The 17,977-nt window shown below is 50.1% G+C and overlaps 1 protein-coding gene across 2 annotated transcripts in view; it reads right to left on the reverse strand.

Annotated features, from left to right (window-relative positions):
- Positions 1-576: 576 nt before the first annotated feature.
- ELFN1 (extracellular leucine rich repeat and fibronectin type III domain containing 1) overlaps positions 577-17,977 on the reverse strand; it is an 82,355-nt gene continuing 64,954 nt past the window's right edge. For both annotated transcript variants that reach the window (XM_005420354.2, XM_031056578.1), the window contains exon 3: positions 577-4,251. In XM_005420354.2, coding sequence (XP_005420411.1) covers positions 1,422-3,812 — 2,391 coding nt within the window. In that variant the 5' untranslated portion in view covers positions 3,813-4,251 and the 3' untranslated portion in view covers positions 577-1,421. The remainder of the gene's footprint in view (positions 4,252-17,977) is intronic.

Here is a 17,977-nt window from a genome sequence, read left to right on the forward strand (position 1 = left end):
AGGGGCACGTGGCTGCTTGGGTGGACCCATGGACACAGAGCCATCCCCTTCCCCTCCAGTCTCAGAGTGCCAGGGGCTCCCCAGGGTGCCTCAGTATGGGAAAAGCTGTAAATGCTGAGTGTCTTTTACCTCAAAAGCAAAATCACCCCTCCATTCTCTCCTTCTCCACAGGACAGCAAGAGGCTTTGTGCTCTAACACATCACAGACTCCCCACCCTGAAAGTGGGGGGATAATCCACCCCTCAGATGCTGGTCCCAAGGGCCACCACTGCCCAGACACATCTGTTTAGGGGCAGAGACCAATAATGTCTGATTTGCAGGAGAAACCCCACTGCATGGTGGCACCTGCTCAGCCAAGAGCCCTTCACTTCTCATCCCCTTCCCAGTTCCTCCCACCTGGAATAAGGTGAGGGATGCTATTTTCCTGGGTATGAGCCTTTTTTCTTCAATGCACTTGGAAGTGATGAGCACTTGGACACAGAAAATTGGTGGAAGAAATCAAAACAAAACACTTAGAAATCCAAACACTCCCCCCTCCAAAAGATATCCCATCAACCAACCAATCAACAAAAAGTCCTTCAAATAAAACTCCATCTCTTTCTCTAAAATCCATGATTAAAACCTGGTACAAACAGGTGAATATAGAGATATATATATATATATTTTTTTTTTTTAGTAGATGTAGTATTGTTTTTTTCTCCTCTCTCTCTCTCATTATACAGCAAACATTGCAAATATAGAAATTTTCTCTGTACAATTAACGACTTCGGTTTACAATGCAATGTGTGGTAAAACCTCTTAGTGAGTGAAAATGTGAACGGGCCTTCAACCGGGTAAAAGTCTAAACTGGAAGACTCCGTTTGCAAAAACAGCCCAAAAGATGGAGCTCCTTCTGGTCTCTTTTTGGTTTTTGTTGCTGTTTTTGTCGCTGTTGATTTTGGAAGGGAAGGAAGGAAGAACACAAACTGTTCACAAAGAATCCACAAAATCACGGAATAGGGACTCATGCAATGCAATATTGGAAAACGCCAGACCTCAGCTCTCTGCCCGCACTTTCATTTTCATTTTATATTCAATTTTTTCTTTTTTCTTATATTTTTTTAAAAAATCAAAATGAAACAAAATTTTTTTTTGTTTTTTTTTTTCCCACTCTACAGTTTGTTTGTTTGCAAAGTTTGTGTTCAAATTTGGTGCATGTCTCACCAATGTGAGGACATTTTAATATCTCACTGTATATATTATATATAATATTTATAGATTTTTTTCATTATTTGTTCTCTCTTTTAATTTTTTTTATTGACTCTCTCTTTTTTTTTTTTTTTTTAATTTTTATTTTGTTTCAAAGACAGTCTGAATAAAAATAGCTGCTGCGGATTTCTTTTGGTCCAGTTAGTGTGTTAAGTCACGAGTTGTGTGAGGACTCAGGACTTTTGCTGGGCAGAGACGCCCTTCCAGTAGTCTAAGATGTCGTGGAGATCCTCGTCTTTGGCAAACTGGACCTTTTTGCGTAGGGCGTGGCCGGCTGCCATGTACTCCTCCTCGTCTTTGTGCCGCTTGCGGTTGAGTTTGAAGCGCTCCCAGATGCTGTGCGAGGGTTTGCAGGTGTACTCTGGGCTGGAGGTGTAGCTCAGGTTGTGATACTGAGGCGAGAGCTGGGAGTAGGCCAGGTCTCTGGGGCGAGGGCGGGTCAGAGGCTCCAGGATGGAGGGCTTGCGCCCGCCCATGCTGTCGTGCTGCTCCCCGGGGTGCGAGCTGGGGTACGAGTGCCGGTGCTCGCTGTACTGGCGGATCTTCTCCGCCTCTGCCCGCAGGATGGCCGCGGCCGGCGTCACAGTGAGGATGGTGTCGGTGGTGGGGGAAGTCTTCTCGATGTATTTGGCTTCGGATTTGTGGCCCGATCCTTCGGAGCGGTAGGACCGGGGGCTCCGGATGGAGCCGCTAGAAGAGGTGCTGGAGCGTTTGGGGGCCGCCTCCATGCTGTGGGGTCGCTGGAGAGGGTGGTTGTAGCTTTCCTTGTAGACGGGGGAAAGGAATCCGTGCTTGCTGGGGATCTGCTCTGACAAGAGCACCAGCTGAGGCTCCACCGTGGAGACCGCCCCCGACTTCACCCCTTGGAAGGAGGTGGACTCGGATTTCAAGGCATCGATGCAGTTGTTGATGATCTGGTTCACCTTGTCCACCTCCTTGGCGATGGTGGAGATCTCAGCCACAGAGCCCTGCGTGTCTGGTGGCAGGGACAGCTCACAGTCTCGCCTCTCAGGTTGTTCACCCGTCCTCACCTCCATGTAGTTGCCCTTGGTGGCCTTGGGGGTCTCGCTGCTCTCAATCAGCTTGTACTGCTCGACCTCGCCAGCAGAAGGTAGGTAGGGGATGCGGGTCACTGTCTCCCCACCCAGTATCTGCCCCTGGGACAGCTGGGTGATGCTGGTGGTCTCCATTTCTGGCCCATACTTCAGCTCAATGATGGTCTTCTTCATGCTGCCGGCAGCCTTTTTGTGCTTCTCCTCCTGCTGGCGCCTCTTCCGGAGGCAGTAATACACCACGCCCAGGACAATCACCATGCCAAAGAGACAGCCCAGGATTGTCATGATGTAATGGGTGGCAGTGGAAGGGGTGGGTACCGGCTCCTTGCGGTTGGGTCTGGTGGGGGTGATGGTGACGCAGGTGTGGTTGTACTTGGAGTACTGGTGAACAGAGACTACACAGTAGGTGTAATCTCTTTGTGCTACTAAGTTGCTCACGGTGATGTTCTCCTCCTTCTTCCTGAGCTTGGTGATCATGGAGGAGAAGCCGTTTTCGAACTGGGAGAGGATGTACATCTTGCTGAAGGGGTAGGGGATCTGCACGGTGAGGACGGCCGAGTTGTGGTTGAGGTGCTTCACCTGGATGTTGGGACGCACCTCCGTCTCACCGATGGGCGTGAACAGGGAGAACTGCGGCGTCGTGCCGTCGCCGGAGGAGCACTCCTCCTCGGAGCAGGGGCTTTCGGAGGGCACCGTGGTCACCTGGTACCTGGGGGGGATAAAACGAGGGATCACAGTGTAGGAGCCACCAGTGCAAAGGGAAGAGAGCATGCTCAGAGCATTGCGGTAGCCAGTCCGGCCTTGGCCTAACAAGTAGTAGCCCATGTAGTCGGGTGGGGAGTCGCACTGCATCCGGTCGTAGGTGCGTGTCATGTTGGTGAAAGCCTCCAGCCATTGCAGGAAGCCCAGGAGCTCGCAGGAGCAGTAGAAGGGGTTACTGTAGAGTTCACAGACAGAGAGCTTGTTTAGGCCCCGAAAAGTGTTGCTGTCCAGTCTCTGGATCCTGTTCATGGACAGGTCAATGTTCACTATGTTGGGGCACTCCCAGAAGGCATTGGGGGTGACGGTCTCGATGAGGTTGGCCTGGAGATAGAGGTACTCCAGCTTCCCCAGGCCCCGGAGGATGCCCTCGGTGAGGTTCCTCAGTCGGTTGTAACCCAGCTGCAGCACCTGGAGATTGAACTGTCCTGAAAAGGCACCGTCCTCGATGTAGGAGATCTCGTTCTTCGTCAGGTTGAGGTATGTCAGGTTGCCGAAGCGGCTGAGCGAGGCGTACTGCACGCTCTTGATCTTGTTGTCGTTCAGCCGCAAGTCCACGATGGTGCTGTTGATCTGCTGGGGGATGGACTCGTAGGGGGGCTGGTTTTGGCTGCAGATGGCCAACCAGACGAAGCCCTTGTCCCCCTCGATGAGCCAGCAGTCTGCCCGCACCCCGCCGGCGTGCAGGAGGGACACGGCCGCCACGCACATGCAGAGGGCTGACGTCGCGGCCCACCGGCGACCTGCCATCTGGAAGGGCAGCACGGAGAAGGGCTCCTGGTCTGCTGGAAGCGGGGAACAGGACAGGGGCTGGGAAGGTGTGGGCTAGTGCTCCTTGGGCAGCTTTGCTTGCCTCTCCCTTCTCCTCATGGCTCAGAGGCGGGAGGGAAGCGTCCGTGGAGAAGGCGGAGCTCGGTGCCCACGGTCCTCGGCAGCCAGCAGCCAGGGGCTGCTACCAAGGCCTTGGTGGCTGAGGCTGGTCCCACATCACCAAGCCTCTGGCATCTCGAGGAGGGAGTCATGAAGTTAAGTGCCTGTGCAGAGGAGTTGTTCAGGCTTAGAGACAAGCCTTCCTCTCGTTTTTTATAGTACTTCTCCTCGTTTTCTTTCTGCTGCACATCGCGGCGCTGGTCCCCATCTCCCCGTGCCTCCGTGTGTTTGGCTGTCCCTGCTCGGTCCCCCGGCTCACCTGCTCAAAACAAAACACAAGCACAAGCTAAGCACAAAGGAAAGACAGTCAGCAGTCAGAGGTGTTGGAGATCCATCCAACTCCCCTCTTAGCTAGGCACTCGCGTTCTCATTCTGGCAACCACCTTTCAAGGAGCCTTTGGTTTATTTGGCTGCCACCAGCACTGTTTGGCAGCACAAGGAGAGGTGGTCACTGACCACTGAGGTCACCCTCTGAGCCCTTGTCCAGCATCACTTTTTTGGCAGTTGAGAGACCAACACACATCCAGCACACCGTTTGTCTGACCTATTTAGGTGTCTACCCAAGGAGGAGAGCAGTGATGCCCCAGAAGTGTCTGTTCCTCTCTGCTGAGAGCAGATGAAGTCTAGACAACTGGCTCTGATGTAGATTTGATGCTGCAGAGTTTTGCTGAGGGGAATCCTGACTGTCTCATGTGCTGGTGTGTGCAGCAGCAGTGCCCACACAAGGGGTGCTGGTTGAGGACACCGTGTCTCTCTGCCTGCACTGCCATGTGGCATCTGGGATACAGCCCAGCATCAAATGCTTGTGCTGTTCCTGGGAACCTTTGCAAAAACCCACTGGTGTGATTGTGAACCACCCATTGTCCTCATCCCTGCTTGCTGGGGGCTTGTTGCCTTTCTCCAAGGGTCTCCCTCCCAGGTGAAATGATGCAGAGGTGTGGAAAACCAGCAAATATTCAGTGCCACAACAAGAGCATTTGCAGAGGATGGGACAAGACCTTCCCTCCCCAGCAAGAAACAGCTGTTTGAAGTCTAGGAAAAGTCTTCACTAGACACAAACCTGTGGGACTTCCAGCAGCCTCACTCCCCACAGAGAAACTAATTTCTGGCTCACATTTTCCATTTTTTCCCCTTAAATTCCTGACTAAGCATAAATTTCCATGGACAGCTCTTACTTTTTCTGATTTCTTAGGGAAACAGGAAGGCAAAAGTGGAGAGGTGAGAAATGCATGAGCACCTGCCTCTCCTGGGTCATGCTTTTCCACCAGATATGGAAAGCATCATCTGTGGATATCTCTACTGCCAAATGGAACTCTAGGCAGTGAGATGTGGTAGCCGAGATGGAGTTTCCCACAAATGGAAAGAAATCATCATGGCCTATCTAGAAAAATCCTTCTTTGAACTTTTTTGGGAACAGGAACCCTCTTTGTCTCCCTTGTCCAAGGGCAGACTGTGGAAGCCAGGGAAGGCACCACCAACACTCCTTGGAAACATGGCTGGTAAGAACTGCAGGTTTCTTGAGAAGTTGAGAAGGAGATATGACCACATCTTACATTCAAATTTTCTTTAATTAAATGAAAAATAGTATAAACCCAAAAAAAGTTTTCCAGACCATTTCACAGTGCCCAGGCTGGACTGTTCTCAGTGCTAAACACCTGAAAATTGTGTGGGGCTGATTGGAGGCAGATGTATACTCTGACCCTTCACACCTGAAAATTGTGCGGGGCTGATTGTTTGGAGGCAGATGTATACTCTGACCCTTGTCCCAAAGAAAACACGTTCTTTTCCAGCCTCAATACCAGCAGGAAAGGAGAGCATATTTCCCTGCAGAGACCCCTGTCCACCATTCAGTTTGTACTTGGTAAACAGGCCAGTAATAATAAGCAGTAAAACAGTTTATTTGGTTGGATTGTGACCAGTGAGTCTGTTCCCTGGTGACAGTTGTGTTTCCATTACATGAATGACAAGACCTTCTCTCACATCAGCTCTCTGCACATGAGACTTTCCAGCCACCTTTTCCTCCGTGTGCTGTCACTGCCCTGAGATGCTCTGGCAATACCTGCAAGTCCATTTTAACGTAACTGAGTCCTCAGAGCCAGGAAGGGAAGTGGGACTGTGCTCCCTGGCAGATTGCAGGTGAGTGCCCCCCCTTGCCACCCCCACAGAGACACAGGCTGCAGTGCCAGACTGAAACACGTCTGCTGCTGCATCCCTCTGGTGTTAGACAACTCAATTAACCTCTCTGCACTCCAGCCTCCTCTCTGGTGCTGTGAGATAATGATAGCACTTCATGGGGTGGAGGGAGACTGAAGCAAAGTGCCCTGAGCTCCTCCTGTTGGGGTGAAAATCCCAGCACACACATTGTGTTGTGGAGACTTTCTCTCTAGGCGTGCCAGCTCTCCTCTGCCACAGGGAGCAGCCTGGTGTCCAGCTCCTCCTGCATCCTGTGGGGATGTGCATTGCCCCTAAGGGTGTGGGATGAGGGTATTCCTGGCCTGCAGAGCCAGAAGCAATGGCTTATATTGTCCCTCTGGGGTGGCATTTCCCTGTTCCAGCTTCTCCCTGTTCTCCTCCATGGACCTGTGGCAAGGGAAGCCCTGCCAAACCCAGCACAGGCAGCAGGAAGGGATGAACTTGGCATATTCTCTTCAGGAAACATTTGTTCTGTCCCCTCTATCTCCCACTGTGACCCAACCACTCTGTCTGGGCAAACCTGTGTTTGGGAAGGCTCTGCAGAGCCAAACCAGCCTTTTCCTCACAGAGGAAATTCGTGCAGTGGGACCATTCATGAGCAAGGAACAAACTCCCCACAGATCCTGCCAGGCTGATCCCCCATAGCCTTCCCCTACAGCACCCTTGTGCTTCCCCCATCTAATTGGAGGTGTTGGGGATGAAAAAGAGCAGCAGTAAATGACTCAAACACGTTCAGTAAGGCTCCCACTGTATGTTTTCTCTTATTTCCCATACGTTGCCTATCAGCCAGGTCCTTCCCAACAACAGAAAGGAGAAATGGCATTTTATCAGCAGCCCGAGTTTAATTCAGCTCATTAAAGCAAGCAATTTGCTGGTTTATTTGCTTTACAAAGTGTGAATAAAATGACAGCATTAAGGAGATGTGAGAGAGGAAAGAGGGGCTGATCTCCCTTTTTATTAGATTCTCAGGACATGACTGGTGAGTGGAGAAGTGGGTCTTGTTGCTTTGCACAAAAGGCATAATTGTTCATCTTGCTGGCTCCCGAGAGCCTCCATCCCAGCCATGGAGGGTGTGGGTGTGTGCCCAAACACCAGCACCAAGCATCCTGCGAGGATCTAGTGGTTTAACCCTCCTGCCTGCCTGGTTCATCTTTGCCCAGTTGTCCTGAGTTCATTCTCCTGGTAACACAATTGCACTTCACTTTTTCCAGTCCTCTGAACCCCCACAGAGCTGAGAAAACCTGGGAATAAACCAGCAAAACTCTCACATGAAAAACAATCAGGAAAGTGGCAATTTGGGGGTTTCTTTTGCTGCTGGAGAACGAAGCAAAAGGCGGGAATGAAGAGAAGATGGAATAACTATAGAAATGTTTTGGAATGATGGGTTTAATCTCAGTCAGAATATCTTGAAGTGTGGCACCATGGTGACATGGACAACAGCCACATCCATGACAAGGCCATGGTAGCCACCCAGGAAATTCCTGCACCATTCCTGCACAGTTTCCTGGGCCTTGCAGACACTGCTGTAATTCCCTTTCCTTCCACTCTCAGGAGGCAGAATGGTTTGACCAGCTTAGATGTTGTTGGGTTTTTGTGGCCAACAGAGGCCAGCAAAGGGGCAATGACCACTCCCTCATCCTTGCTCCTTCTGCACACTGCCTCTGACATCCAATATCTCTGCTGGAGCCCAGATCCATGCTTCTCCCTGCTAATCCTCAGCCCTGGCTGTGATATGCTCCCCTCCTACCCATCTCTGCTTCTCCAGCCCTGCTCCCTGTCAGCAACCCAGCAGCAAAGAGGGATGGCTGGAATTTTGAGGCTGCAGCCTGCCCTGATGAGCAGCAGCATTCTTATCCTGGCTGAAAACCCATAGCAGGGGAGGTGGAAAGAAAAAGGAAAAGCTGGAGCTTCAAAAACCAGTGCAAGCTGAATGGGAAGTTTTTGCTTCCATTTCCCAACTAATGGCATCTTGGAAAATTAAACCAGAGCAGCAGCTGCAAGGAAGCAAACAAAGCAGCTGTGGGGGCTGGGAAGAGAGCTGGCACTCAGTTCCTAATTTTGTTATTCTACTGAATGAGTTATTTCAAACTGTGGATTACATTTACTGAGGGAACACAAGATTACGCATGCGTGTGCGTGTGCATACACACAGCAGGGCTCCTCTCCTTGGCATTTCTGCATCTCCACAACTTCCTTTCCTCTAGCTGCTCCACCTCCAGCTTCTCTTAGATCCCATTTCACAGCCACTTGGGCTGTTTTATCAAAAAATTATCCCCATTACAAAGAGAGCCAGAGGAAAATGGAAGTGGTACATTACAAACTTGAGTGTTTGGTCACCCAAACAGAAGGGGAGGGAAAATTTGGCTAACAGAAATCAGATTTTAAAGTGAACCTTGGTTCTTCATTATGTGTAAGATAATCTGGAGAGGCAGCTCCAAGATGGCAGATGAAACCTTAAATAGTGATGAAATCACCTGTAAATAGCTAATACCCATCCTGTATATGTCAGGTGGGGAAAGGAGGCTTCCAGGCAGCTTTTCCCTCATTCATACTCCTGGTCTTTGCTCCATGACTCCTGCTGGGTGATGTTGGCCAGAATCAAAACCTCCCTGGATCACAAAAATGCTCAGGCCTGTAAAATTCGAGTTCATTTTATATCCAGACATCCTGGTCTTGATACCCTTCACTGACAGGGCTTAGTGCATCCCAGCCTTATTCCCAAATGCCTCACAGTGTCAGATAATAGAGTTCTCCAGTCAATTCTACTCTCTCTCCTGCTATTATTTATTATTTAAGAAAAACAGGCAAGGGAGAAGAGAATATATTTTCCACTGAGGTTTGAGGAGAGATTAAGAAGGAACGAAGCACAGAGGTGAAGGGGAGGCTGAGAGAGAAGTGCCCAGCATTGCATCCAGGATAGCTTTTACTGGGACTCTGGGAGATCACAGAATGTATGACAAGTGTCCGGGTGGGAGGGATGGCAAAGAGATAACTTTTCTGGGAGACACTGGGAGAAAAAAAGAGAAATTACATGCTTGGTCTGTATACAGGGACATTAACATTATCAGAATGTCAACACTCTGTATGGTGTTGGGGCCAATCTCTCCTTGGCTTATTCCTATTTTAACCTTGATTGAAAAAAGTTATGATTTTTACTGGAAGCTGATATTCAATCCCATTTAATTTAGCAGCAAACTTTGGTGCTGTGGTGTCTGAGGGCAGCCCTAGTTCCAAGGCACTGTGCCTCCCTCCAAAAGCCAGGATGAGGCCAGAGCTGCAGCCTGGCAATGGCCAGAACAGACCTTCTTTGCACAAATATTTTTAAGAACCCTTTTTTCTATGGCAAGATAAATTCTGGTTTAAAATGACAACATTTTCGAGACAAACTGTTGGGATTTCAGAAAATAAGACTGTTCTGCTGTTACTCAGCTGCAGTCTGAAATCATTTACATCCATCTCATGCTGCTTGGTTTCCAGGGTCTGTTGAGATGACAACCCTATCTCATGCTGCTGTGGGCTGCTGAGCAGGAGCCTCTGCTGAGTTTAAGTAAATGCATAAATGATCTTCTTGGTGAGCAACCTCTTAAGCCCAGCTGGGGTACCTGTGCATTAAACCAGCCTTCCAAAACATCAGCACGAGCTGCACTGGAACATCAGCTCCAGCCCCTGACAGAGCAGCTGAGCCCTCAAGGAGCTGAGAAATGTGATGAGAGAGACAGAGTTAGGGGAAGGTGAAGAGGAAAAACATTTTAGGGAATGTGGAGAAGTAAGAGCTCTGATCAGGTACCACTCTAGCAATAAGAAAGATGTGTTTCCATGGGAGAAAGCCTCTCTAGTACTTTCTTGATGGGATTTTTCCTTAGAAATAATCAGTCTGAATCACAGCTTCATTATGGGAGGGTTATGCTGATGGTAGGCTGGGGAAAAGCAGAGGGCTGGTGTGGAAGCAAGAGTCCCCTTTTCCCCTGTAAATAGTGCTGAAGATCAAAGGATATTTTTCCAGCACCATGCCATGGAGGGAACCAGCCCCACGCTGGGAAGTGGAGCTGCTGGTGTTCCTCAGCAGAGACAATCTGAGCTGAGCCTTGTCTCCCCTGCATTGTCATCCTCACTCAGATCTTTGCTGCTGCTTGGAAAAGGGCTTTACTGCTTTCATTCATTAATTTATTTTTGCAGGAAGCCTGCATAACCCTTTGCCTCCCAGATGGGAAACCCACTTTTACACGGGGGAAATCTGGTGATGGATCTGTGAAATGGTGAGTTGCTAGAAATTATTTTTAGAGGTGCAAGTGCCTTTTTCATTCTGATATTTTTATGGTTGCATTTGCAGAACACTTCTCCCTCTGTCCTGCCCTTCCCCTGTGAAGGGGACTCTGTGCAACATCACAGTTTCCAGGCAGGCTGTAATGCTGAGTGCTGAGAGATGGACAAGAAAACACAAGCTCATAAGAACTTCGTGGCAATGGTCTGTGATCTCTGGGTAGGCAGAACAGAATTCACCCTTCCATTCCGTTCCATCAGCACGTGTCCTGCACACAGGAATTGTTGTCTGTGCTGCAAGCAAACACCTCTGCTAACCTCTCACTGACTCGCTCACCCTGGAAGCTGGAACTGCTTTTCTGGTTGGAGACTTTCAGATGTCTCTTCTAATCCAGGTTATCTTGTGATTTCAGTGGTCCTCTGGAGCTGAGAAGCCCAGCTTAAGGCTGGACCCTCTGGCTATCCACTTTCTGGAGGGGGTTTCTGCCCAGATTTTGCTATATCTGGCAAGCCCCAGTGCCCTACAAGCCTAATTTTAGCTCAGTGCTGCAGGCTGGCTTCTTGTCATGGGCCAGGAGAAGGTTAATGATCATCTGGGCAGCCCTCCAAAACCAATCTAATGTTTATTCAGGATAACAGCATTGCAGAGGAAACCAAGCATGACCACCTTGCCCGTAGAGCTTCCCCATCACAGCCCTGCTCCTGCAGGTGGCTCTGCTGGAGCAGCTCACCTTGGTCCCCTCTTGGAGGAGACCCTTCCCTAGGTCAGCTCAGGTCCTCGTCAACATTTCCAGCCCTGCCCTCCTAACCCAAACAGCTGCTGTGTTTCTACAGAAAAGCAGTTTACCAGGCTGTGGGTCTGCTGTTTCAGCAGTGGAAATACACACCCATCTTTTTTATTTCTTTTTGTAATAGGACACTCCTCATGGGTCAGATAGCCAGGCTACAACAATTATCCATTTATTTGGATATGTGGGAGGTGGGTCAGTGGTCCCAGCCTGGTGGTGGTGGTGGCCTGGATGTTGCAGGGCTGTGCTCCAGCTGGGATGGAAGTGAGAGGATGAGGGGCTGGTGCAGATTAGCACATGAGGAGGCACAGGGATGTGAGACAGCAGTGACTGCACCCTCTGGCAGAGGGCAGAGTCCACAAGATGGTTATGTGCATTTATTCACCTCAGCTGCTCTTTAATGGCTTGATTTCAGCCATGAATTAGAGCCTTTTCTTCCCACCAGCACAGCCCCTGCAGTTATTCCACCTTTGGCACAACGTGAAAGGATGTGCAACAGATCCATCCCAGGAATACCCTGCACCTGCAGGGAGGTGAGTACACTGATTTCTTGGGGCTCTCCTTGGGCCCCTCAGGGCTCCACGAAGGGATTTGGTATAAACTGCAAAGCCTGAAGGCCTGAGATGTGCTGTGCTGAGGGAAATATTCTATTCAGCAATAAGTACTCACAGACGTACATGGCCCAGGAGAGCTCTTGATGCTTCCTTGGGGTGCAGGAAAAATTGTGCAGATAGAAAAAAGAGTTTTCTGAGGCAGCCCTGAGATGCTGCTACTGGCTTCACCATCAACAGTCCCAAGATAGCTGGTTCTCACTGCCTTCCCAGGCGTGCTGGGAGGCACTGTGAGAACATCTATTTAGCAGAACACTGGGAATGTTCCTCCTGCTACCTGAGATGGTCAGGGAGAGGGCTGGACAGCCAGATGGCCACATGTGTTTGGAGCTGATATTAATGTCTCATTTGATTATGTTTACAGCATGATTAAAGGGCTCCTAGACTCCTGAGCAGGTTTCTTTATTATGCTAAACCTAAACAGAACACAGATACCCCACTGTGGGCTTGGCTGGTTAAACATGGTGCCAGGCAGTGTTTCTCTCAAGAGGAACCTGATTTCCCACTGGAGCATGCCCATGCACTGGTGGGAACAAGCAAAACCCATCTCTGCCCACAGAGGATACTCAACTACAGGCATGAGGGACCACTGGGTTTCCTTTTTCCAGCATGCCCAGAGCTCAGCCAAACAGCCTTCTACCTAAAAGTGTGTGGCCAGATGCAGAGAAGCTTGTAAAAATTAGGTTGTGCACATGCTAGACCACAAAAGAAACTGTTTTTGTGTGGGCACATGCCCAGCTGAGGGTGGAAAAGCAGCAGTAGGAGCTGCTGTGTGTTAGCACACAAAGCCCTTGCTCAGCATCCTGGCTGCCCCTCAGCCAGGTCTGTGGCCACTCTCTGGCCCTCTCTGTTTCCCTGCTTGTCCAGAAGATATGGAGAGTGGAAAGAAACTCTGGAGTCCAAGAGAACAGAAGCAGGGAGCTGTGCCAGTGTTTGGATTGCCCGTCCTTTCCCCAAACATTTCCTGTGGAGGTTACCCAAGCTGAAAAAGCAAGTGAACCCAAAACACCTACCCTCTTTGGAGGATTGGAGTTTATTGTTAATAATCTACTGCTAAAGGGTAACATCTGTTTTGGACAAACTGTAATGAGATTTAAACCCCAGGTGGAGGGAGGACTTCACAGTAATAAATGACTTTCTGTATGTCTAAATAGTTTTAATTTTTTTCCTGGCAGAAATAGCTGCTTTTCACCTCAGGCTTCTTTTTGCCAGCTCTTTTTGTTTAATGATTGCTATTAATTTCCAGGGTGGCAGATGGATTCTAGGCTGGTGTAGTCTGAAATGAGGAAAAACAGCCCGTGAAGGTGTGAGCTTGCCATGAACGTGTGCACAGGTCACACACGCTGATGCCATGTGTGGGAGTTTGCTTCCCAGGGGAACAATTGCTTCCTGCTCCTCCCCACTGGGATGTTTGAGCATCCCTCAGTCATAAAGGAAGGTAAATTAACATTTCCGGTCACTGCTCGTAGCTCCGCTTGTTTAGACCTTCATTTAATAAAGCTGCTGATTTCAGCAAGGGTTCAGGAGGGATTCAAACCAGCACCAAGTGCTTGGATGAATCCAAGCTGAAGTGAGCTGGAGAGCAGCACGTGGTCCCCAGAATGTGGAAAGGAGCTCCCTGCCCATGGCTGGATGCTGCCAGGTGATGGGGATTCCTCCTTGGGCATGAAATAGACATTTTTCAGTGCTTTTCCTGTGTTATTTGGATTTTTTTCTTTTTTAATAGTGTGGGATTTCCCAAACAAACAATCATTCTCCATCCTCCAGCTGTGGCAGTAAATATCTGACGCTGAACCCAGCACACCCTGCCAAGATTGTAGTGCCCAAAGGAGGACTTTGTCCTCTCTGCTACCAGCTCCTCCTCAAGGAGCCTACAGAACTAATCCCAATTACTGCCACCGTGTGCTGGGGTGCCCTCCTTTGTCTTCCCCTCCCGTGGAGCATCTCTGCACTTGGCTCAGGGTGCAAGACACACAGGTGGCCAGGTGAGAAGCTGGATCTAGGAAGCAAGGCTAATGATGGACCACCACATGGCAGCACCCTGCGGACAGAGAGCTGTCCTGAGACTGGCAGAGGACATGGGAGGGAGGTACAGGTTTATTTGCCTGGGCCTGGGTGAGCTCCTGGGGATGGAGGAAAGGGGGTAGAGATAGAAAGTGCAGCATCTCAGGTGATGCAGATAATCGCCTTTAATCTCCTGCTCAAAATAACCCAAAGTCAAGTAAAGGAGGGATTACAGGGCCTAAGCCACTGTTATTGCTGGGGTGGAACAGACTTAGGTTGCCTCTGAAGGGCTCCTGAGGAAGAAGAGGAGCTGCAGCAAACACTGCTGGAAATGCCTGCTGGTGAGGGTGACTGGGTGGGCTGGGGACCCTCCTGAGTAGCCCCAGGGGATTTGGAGCCGCAGGCACAGCAGCTGCTGGCAGACTTAGGAGCCCACATGGGGACCTGGTCCCAGGGAGAGAGTGTCTCAGATGCCCATTTGTCACCTTGTCATTGCTGATGGGTTTATTCTTAGTGCAGGATCCAAAGTGCTTTATAGCCATTAATTATCCTAACGGGGAAGCAGTGCCCGTGAAACCCATTTCACAGATGGGAAACAGAGCCCAGGAGGAGCTAAATGACCTACCAGGTACTGGGGCGAGGCTGGAGAGGTGGCCAGGCCCTGCCCCCAGACCTCCCTCCCATTTTAAGGTGCCTTTTCTTGGATGTGGGTTCCCACCAGCTGTGAGGCTGGAGGCTCCTCCTGCCCTTTGCCAAAAAGGCACAGCCTGGCTGCTGTGCTGCTGCCAGGGAAAACAGCTGCAGAGCCCCATCCATCAGCTCCTGGTGATGCCTCTGAGATAGCAGCAGCACAGGGACTGTGTGAGGCAGGATTGCACTGGGGAGGGAGCAGAGTATGCTCATTTTAATGAGCCCGTCCCTGCCTAAAGGAGAGAGAAAGCGAGAGGCCAGCCTGGTTTAATAAACTCTGGCGTGCGGATTTAATCAGACGGATCATTGTTCCCCAGCACAGGGATGAATATATTAAAAAAATGATTCAAACTTTTCCCCTTTGTTTTTCATTTGTATTATGTGCTGTGGTGTGATAAAACATCCTGGGGCCAACTTGCAAGGCAATAAAAGAGAGAGTGGAGGAGAGGAAGACATTGATCCATGCGAGCGAGCACAAGCGCTGTGGGGAGGAGGCTGCTGGCTGGCAGGGCTGGGAGAGAGGGGCTGCAGCCTCCTCAGCCCCCACCAGAGCCCCAGGGAAGATGTGGTTATGGGGGCTGACCTGCTGTCAGCTCCCTTTGAGATCTGAGGTGACTAATAGCAGTTTAAGTCCAGTGCTAAAAGCAGCCTCCTTCAAGCATGAGGATTCCATCTCACTACAGAAACAAGGATATCCCCACACCCCTGCCCCAGGAGGGAAGGAGGGACAGTCCCCACCTTTCTACAGGGACACCAGCACATGGATTGTGCTGGTGGTGTCTTTTGGAGTTAGGTGGCACTGAATGGTGCAACAGGACAAACTTTCCTCTGGACTCTCCCCTTCTCCTTACCAGGAGTTGTTTCATCACTGCCTCCATGTGCCAGGGGATCTGGGTGCTGCTCATTAATTTAGAGAACCAAATAGCTGTGGTCGCAAAGCTGCAAGCTGCACAGCTGGAAGGCAAAGGCTGCTCCCTGTGTGAATGGCACACCCCTGTGCCTCCCACTGTCCCTGGGGACAGCAGGCTTTGCTTGGAGGCACAGGAAGGTCCTGATCCAGCACAGCAAAGGCAAACTGGGTCTGCAGGCAGCCCAGGTGGGATTGTGCCAGTGTGTGCCTCAGCAGCACCTGGCTCTGGGCTTGAAGGCTCTGGCTACGTGGGTGGGAATAAAGCCAGCTTAGACAAAATAGTCTTTTGTACTAAATCCTGAACAGACCACCTGGAGCTGTGGACAAGGACAGAGCTCAGGGGCTTCAAGATGCCTCCATGGAATTTACCTCCTTTGCCCTGCCCAAGCTCACTGTCCTTGGCTCAGCTTAAATAACCCCCAGCCCTTGCTGTGCTCGCCCTTCTCTGGCCCATCAGGCTGCTTGCCACCCTGAGACACAAAGAATTGGCTCTCCAAGAATGGGACAGGGCACTCAGCTGGGTTTTTAACCTCTCCCCCTGGCACTAAGGCCAGAGTTGTCTAGCTGCACTAGGCAGCTCCCTGGCAGGGATTTGGCTGAGGGCAGCCCAAAGGTGGTTTTGGGGGACTACAGGACCCCCTGCCAGAGCAAAGCTGTACCTGACAGGTTTGACTGGCCCTAGGACAGAGATGGGGTTTGTGGTGAGAGCCCAGGAATTACTTTTTACATCCTTCCTTCAGGATAGACGACCTCCACCAGCAGCTGCAGGGCCATGTAATGTTTAGATGAGAGGGGAAAGGCATCTCCTTCCTTGGAAAAGATTTCTCTAAACTGTGCCATTGACCCATCCACTGAAGAGTCACTTATGGCCACTTGGTGTTAAGTATCACCAACTTTGGCCTCTAACACACCCCCGTGCTGCTGCTTCATTAGTTCATCCATTACTGTCCATAAACACTAATAAATAATCCTATTTTCATTCCCCCCATTGTTTAAGTGGTCATTAATTGTAGTTTATATGCTGTCTTTGTGTATTTGTGTACGATAGCTTCCTCATGATTCCTTGATTAACTGTGATTGATCGTGTATTTTAAAATCAATTAAAAGTTTCAACACTAAAAGGTAGAGTCTTTAGCAGTAATTCTCCAAGACATTGCCATTTATAATGGAGCTATGGTAGTGCTGGGATCCATTAGTGTGGCAGGCTGTGATCTTTATTTTCCAGATTTATGCAAATAGGTGAGTGTGAGTGTGCACGTGGCTGTGTCTGGTGTGGGAGTTACAGACAGGAAGAGGATGTGGGAAAGAATCAGCTTCTCACAGGGTTGCTGCCTTTTGTGGGAGACCAGGAATCCCCCACTCCCTTCCTTAAAGCACTAATGCAAGGGCTGAGCCCCAGGACCCCATCATTTCCTTGCACTGTGTATTAATTTTCTAATTATAAAGAGGTGCTGATACCCTCAGCTGAAGGGGGCACAAAGTGGGATGGGTGCTCTTTGCAAAGCTGCTTTAGTGAGTGCCCCTGTGCCTGGCTGGGGTGCAGGTGAGGGGCATGAGGCAGGATGGGGATGGCTGGGAAGGTCTGTGTCTGTGGTGGTGCTGATATGATGGAGGAGGAGGAGGGTGGCCACCACCTGGGTGTCAGGGCATGGGCTGGGGCACAAATCTTTACTCTTTATAGCATCATATTATATAAGCCTCATATCATATAGCATCATATTATGCAGCATCATATCACACAAGCACTGTATCATAACAGTGCTTAGCTCCTTGAATTGCTGTTGTGCTGGGAAAATGTGTGTCCAGCACCAGAGCTGGAGGAAATGGGCTTGACACCACGCTGCCTTGTGCTGTAAACTGAATCCTGAGTGTTTATGCCTCTGTGCACTCTGTGACTCCAGGGCAGCTCTGCCCAAGCAGCTTCTCATGGGCCCACGCAGAGAATTAGGGGTGGGGAAACCACAGAAAAGATTTTGTGCAGGTGCTCTGAGGTGGGGAGCAGATCCCCAAGGCCCAGTGGGAAATCAGGCCCTTGTAATGGATCCCCTCCTTGTCCCCCATCCTCCTGGATGTCTGCCTGCTGCCAGGGGCAGGGCCCTCCCAGCCATCTGCCAGCTCAGGCAGAGGATTCCTGTGCTCTAATCTGCTCTCAGACATTTGTCACCCACCCAGCTCCCAGCTGCATGATGCAAAAAATGCCTCAGTGCCCCAGTACAGCTGCTGGAAGCACTCTAGAGGAATTCACCAGTCCTGTTAAATGATGGGGGGACTCTTTTGTGCAAGCCCTGGAATGGGATCACCCTGTTGTACTAACTTGCCTGCTTGCATTGATGTTAATGAAATAAAGAAATATAATGGTTCCAGACTTTTAAACTTCTTATAGCTCGATTTGCATAATGGCCACCGCTACCCTGAACAGGAACTGATCTGTCAAAAAATATTGTTCCAGTCCTCTATCATTCAGCCCAATGGGAGGTGCAGATTGGCCCACAGGAGCTGTTTTTCGCTGATGGAGTGGAGTTTGCCTAG

The sequence above is a fragment of the Geospiza fortis genome, unplaced genomic scaffold (genome assembly GCF_000277835.1).
Source record: "Geospiza fortis unplaced genomic scaffold, GeoFor_1.0 scaffold237, whole genome shotgun sequence".
NCBI lineage: Eukaryota > Metazoa > Chordata > Aves > Passeriformes > Thraupidae > Geospiza > Geospiza fortis.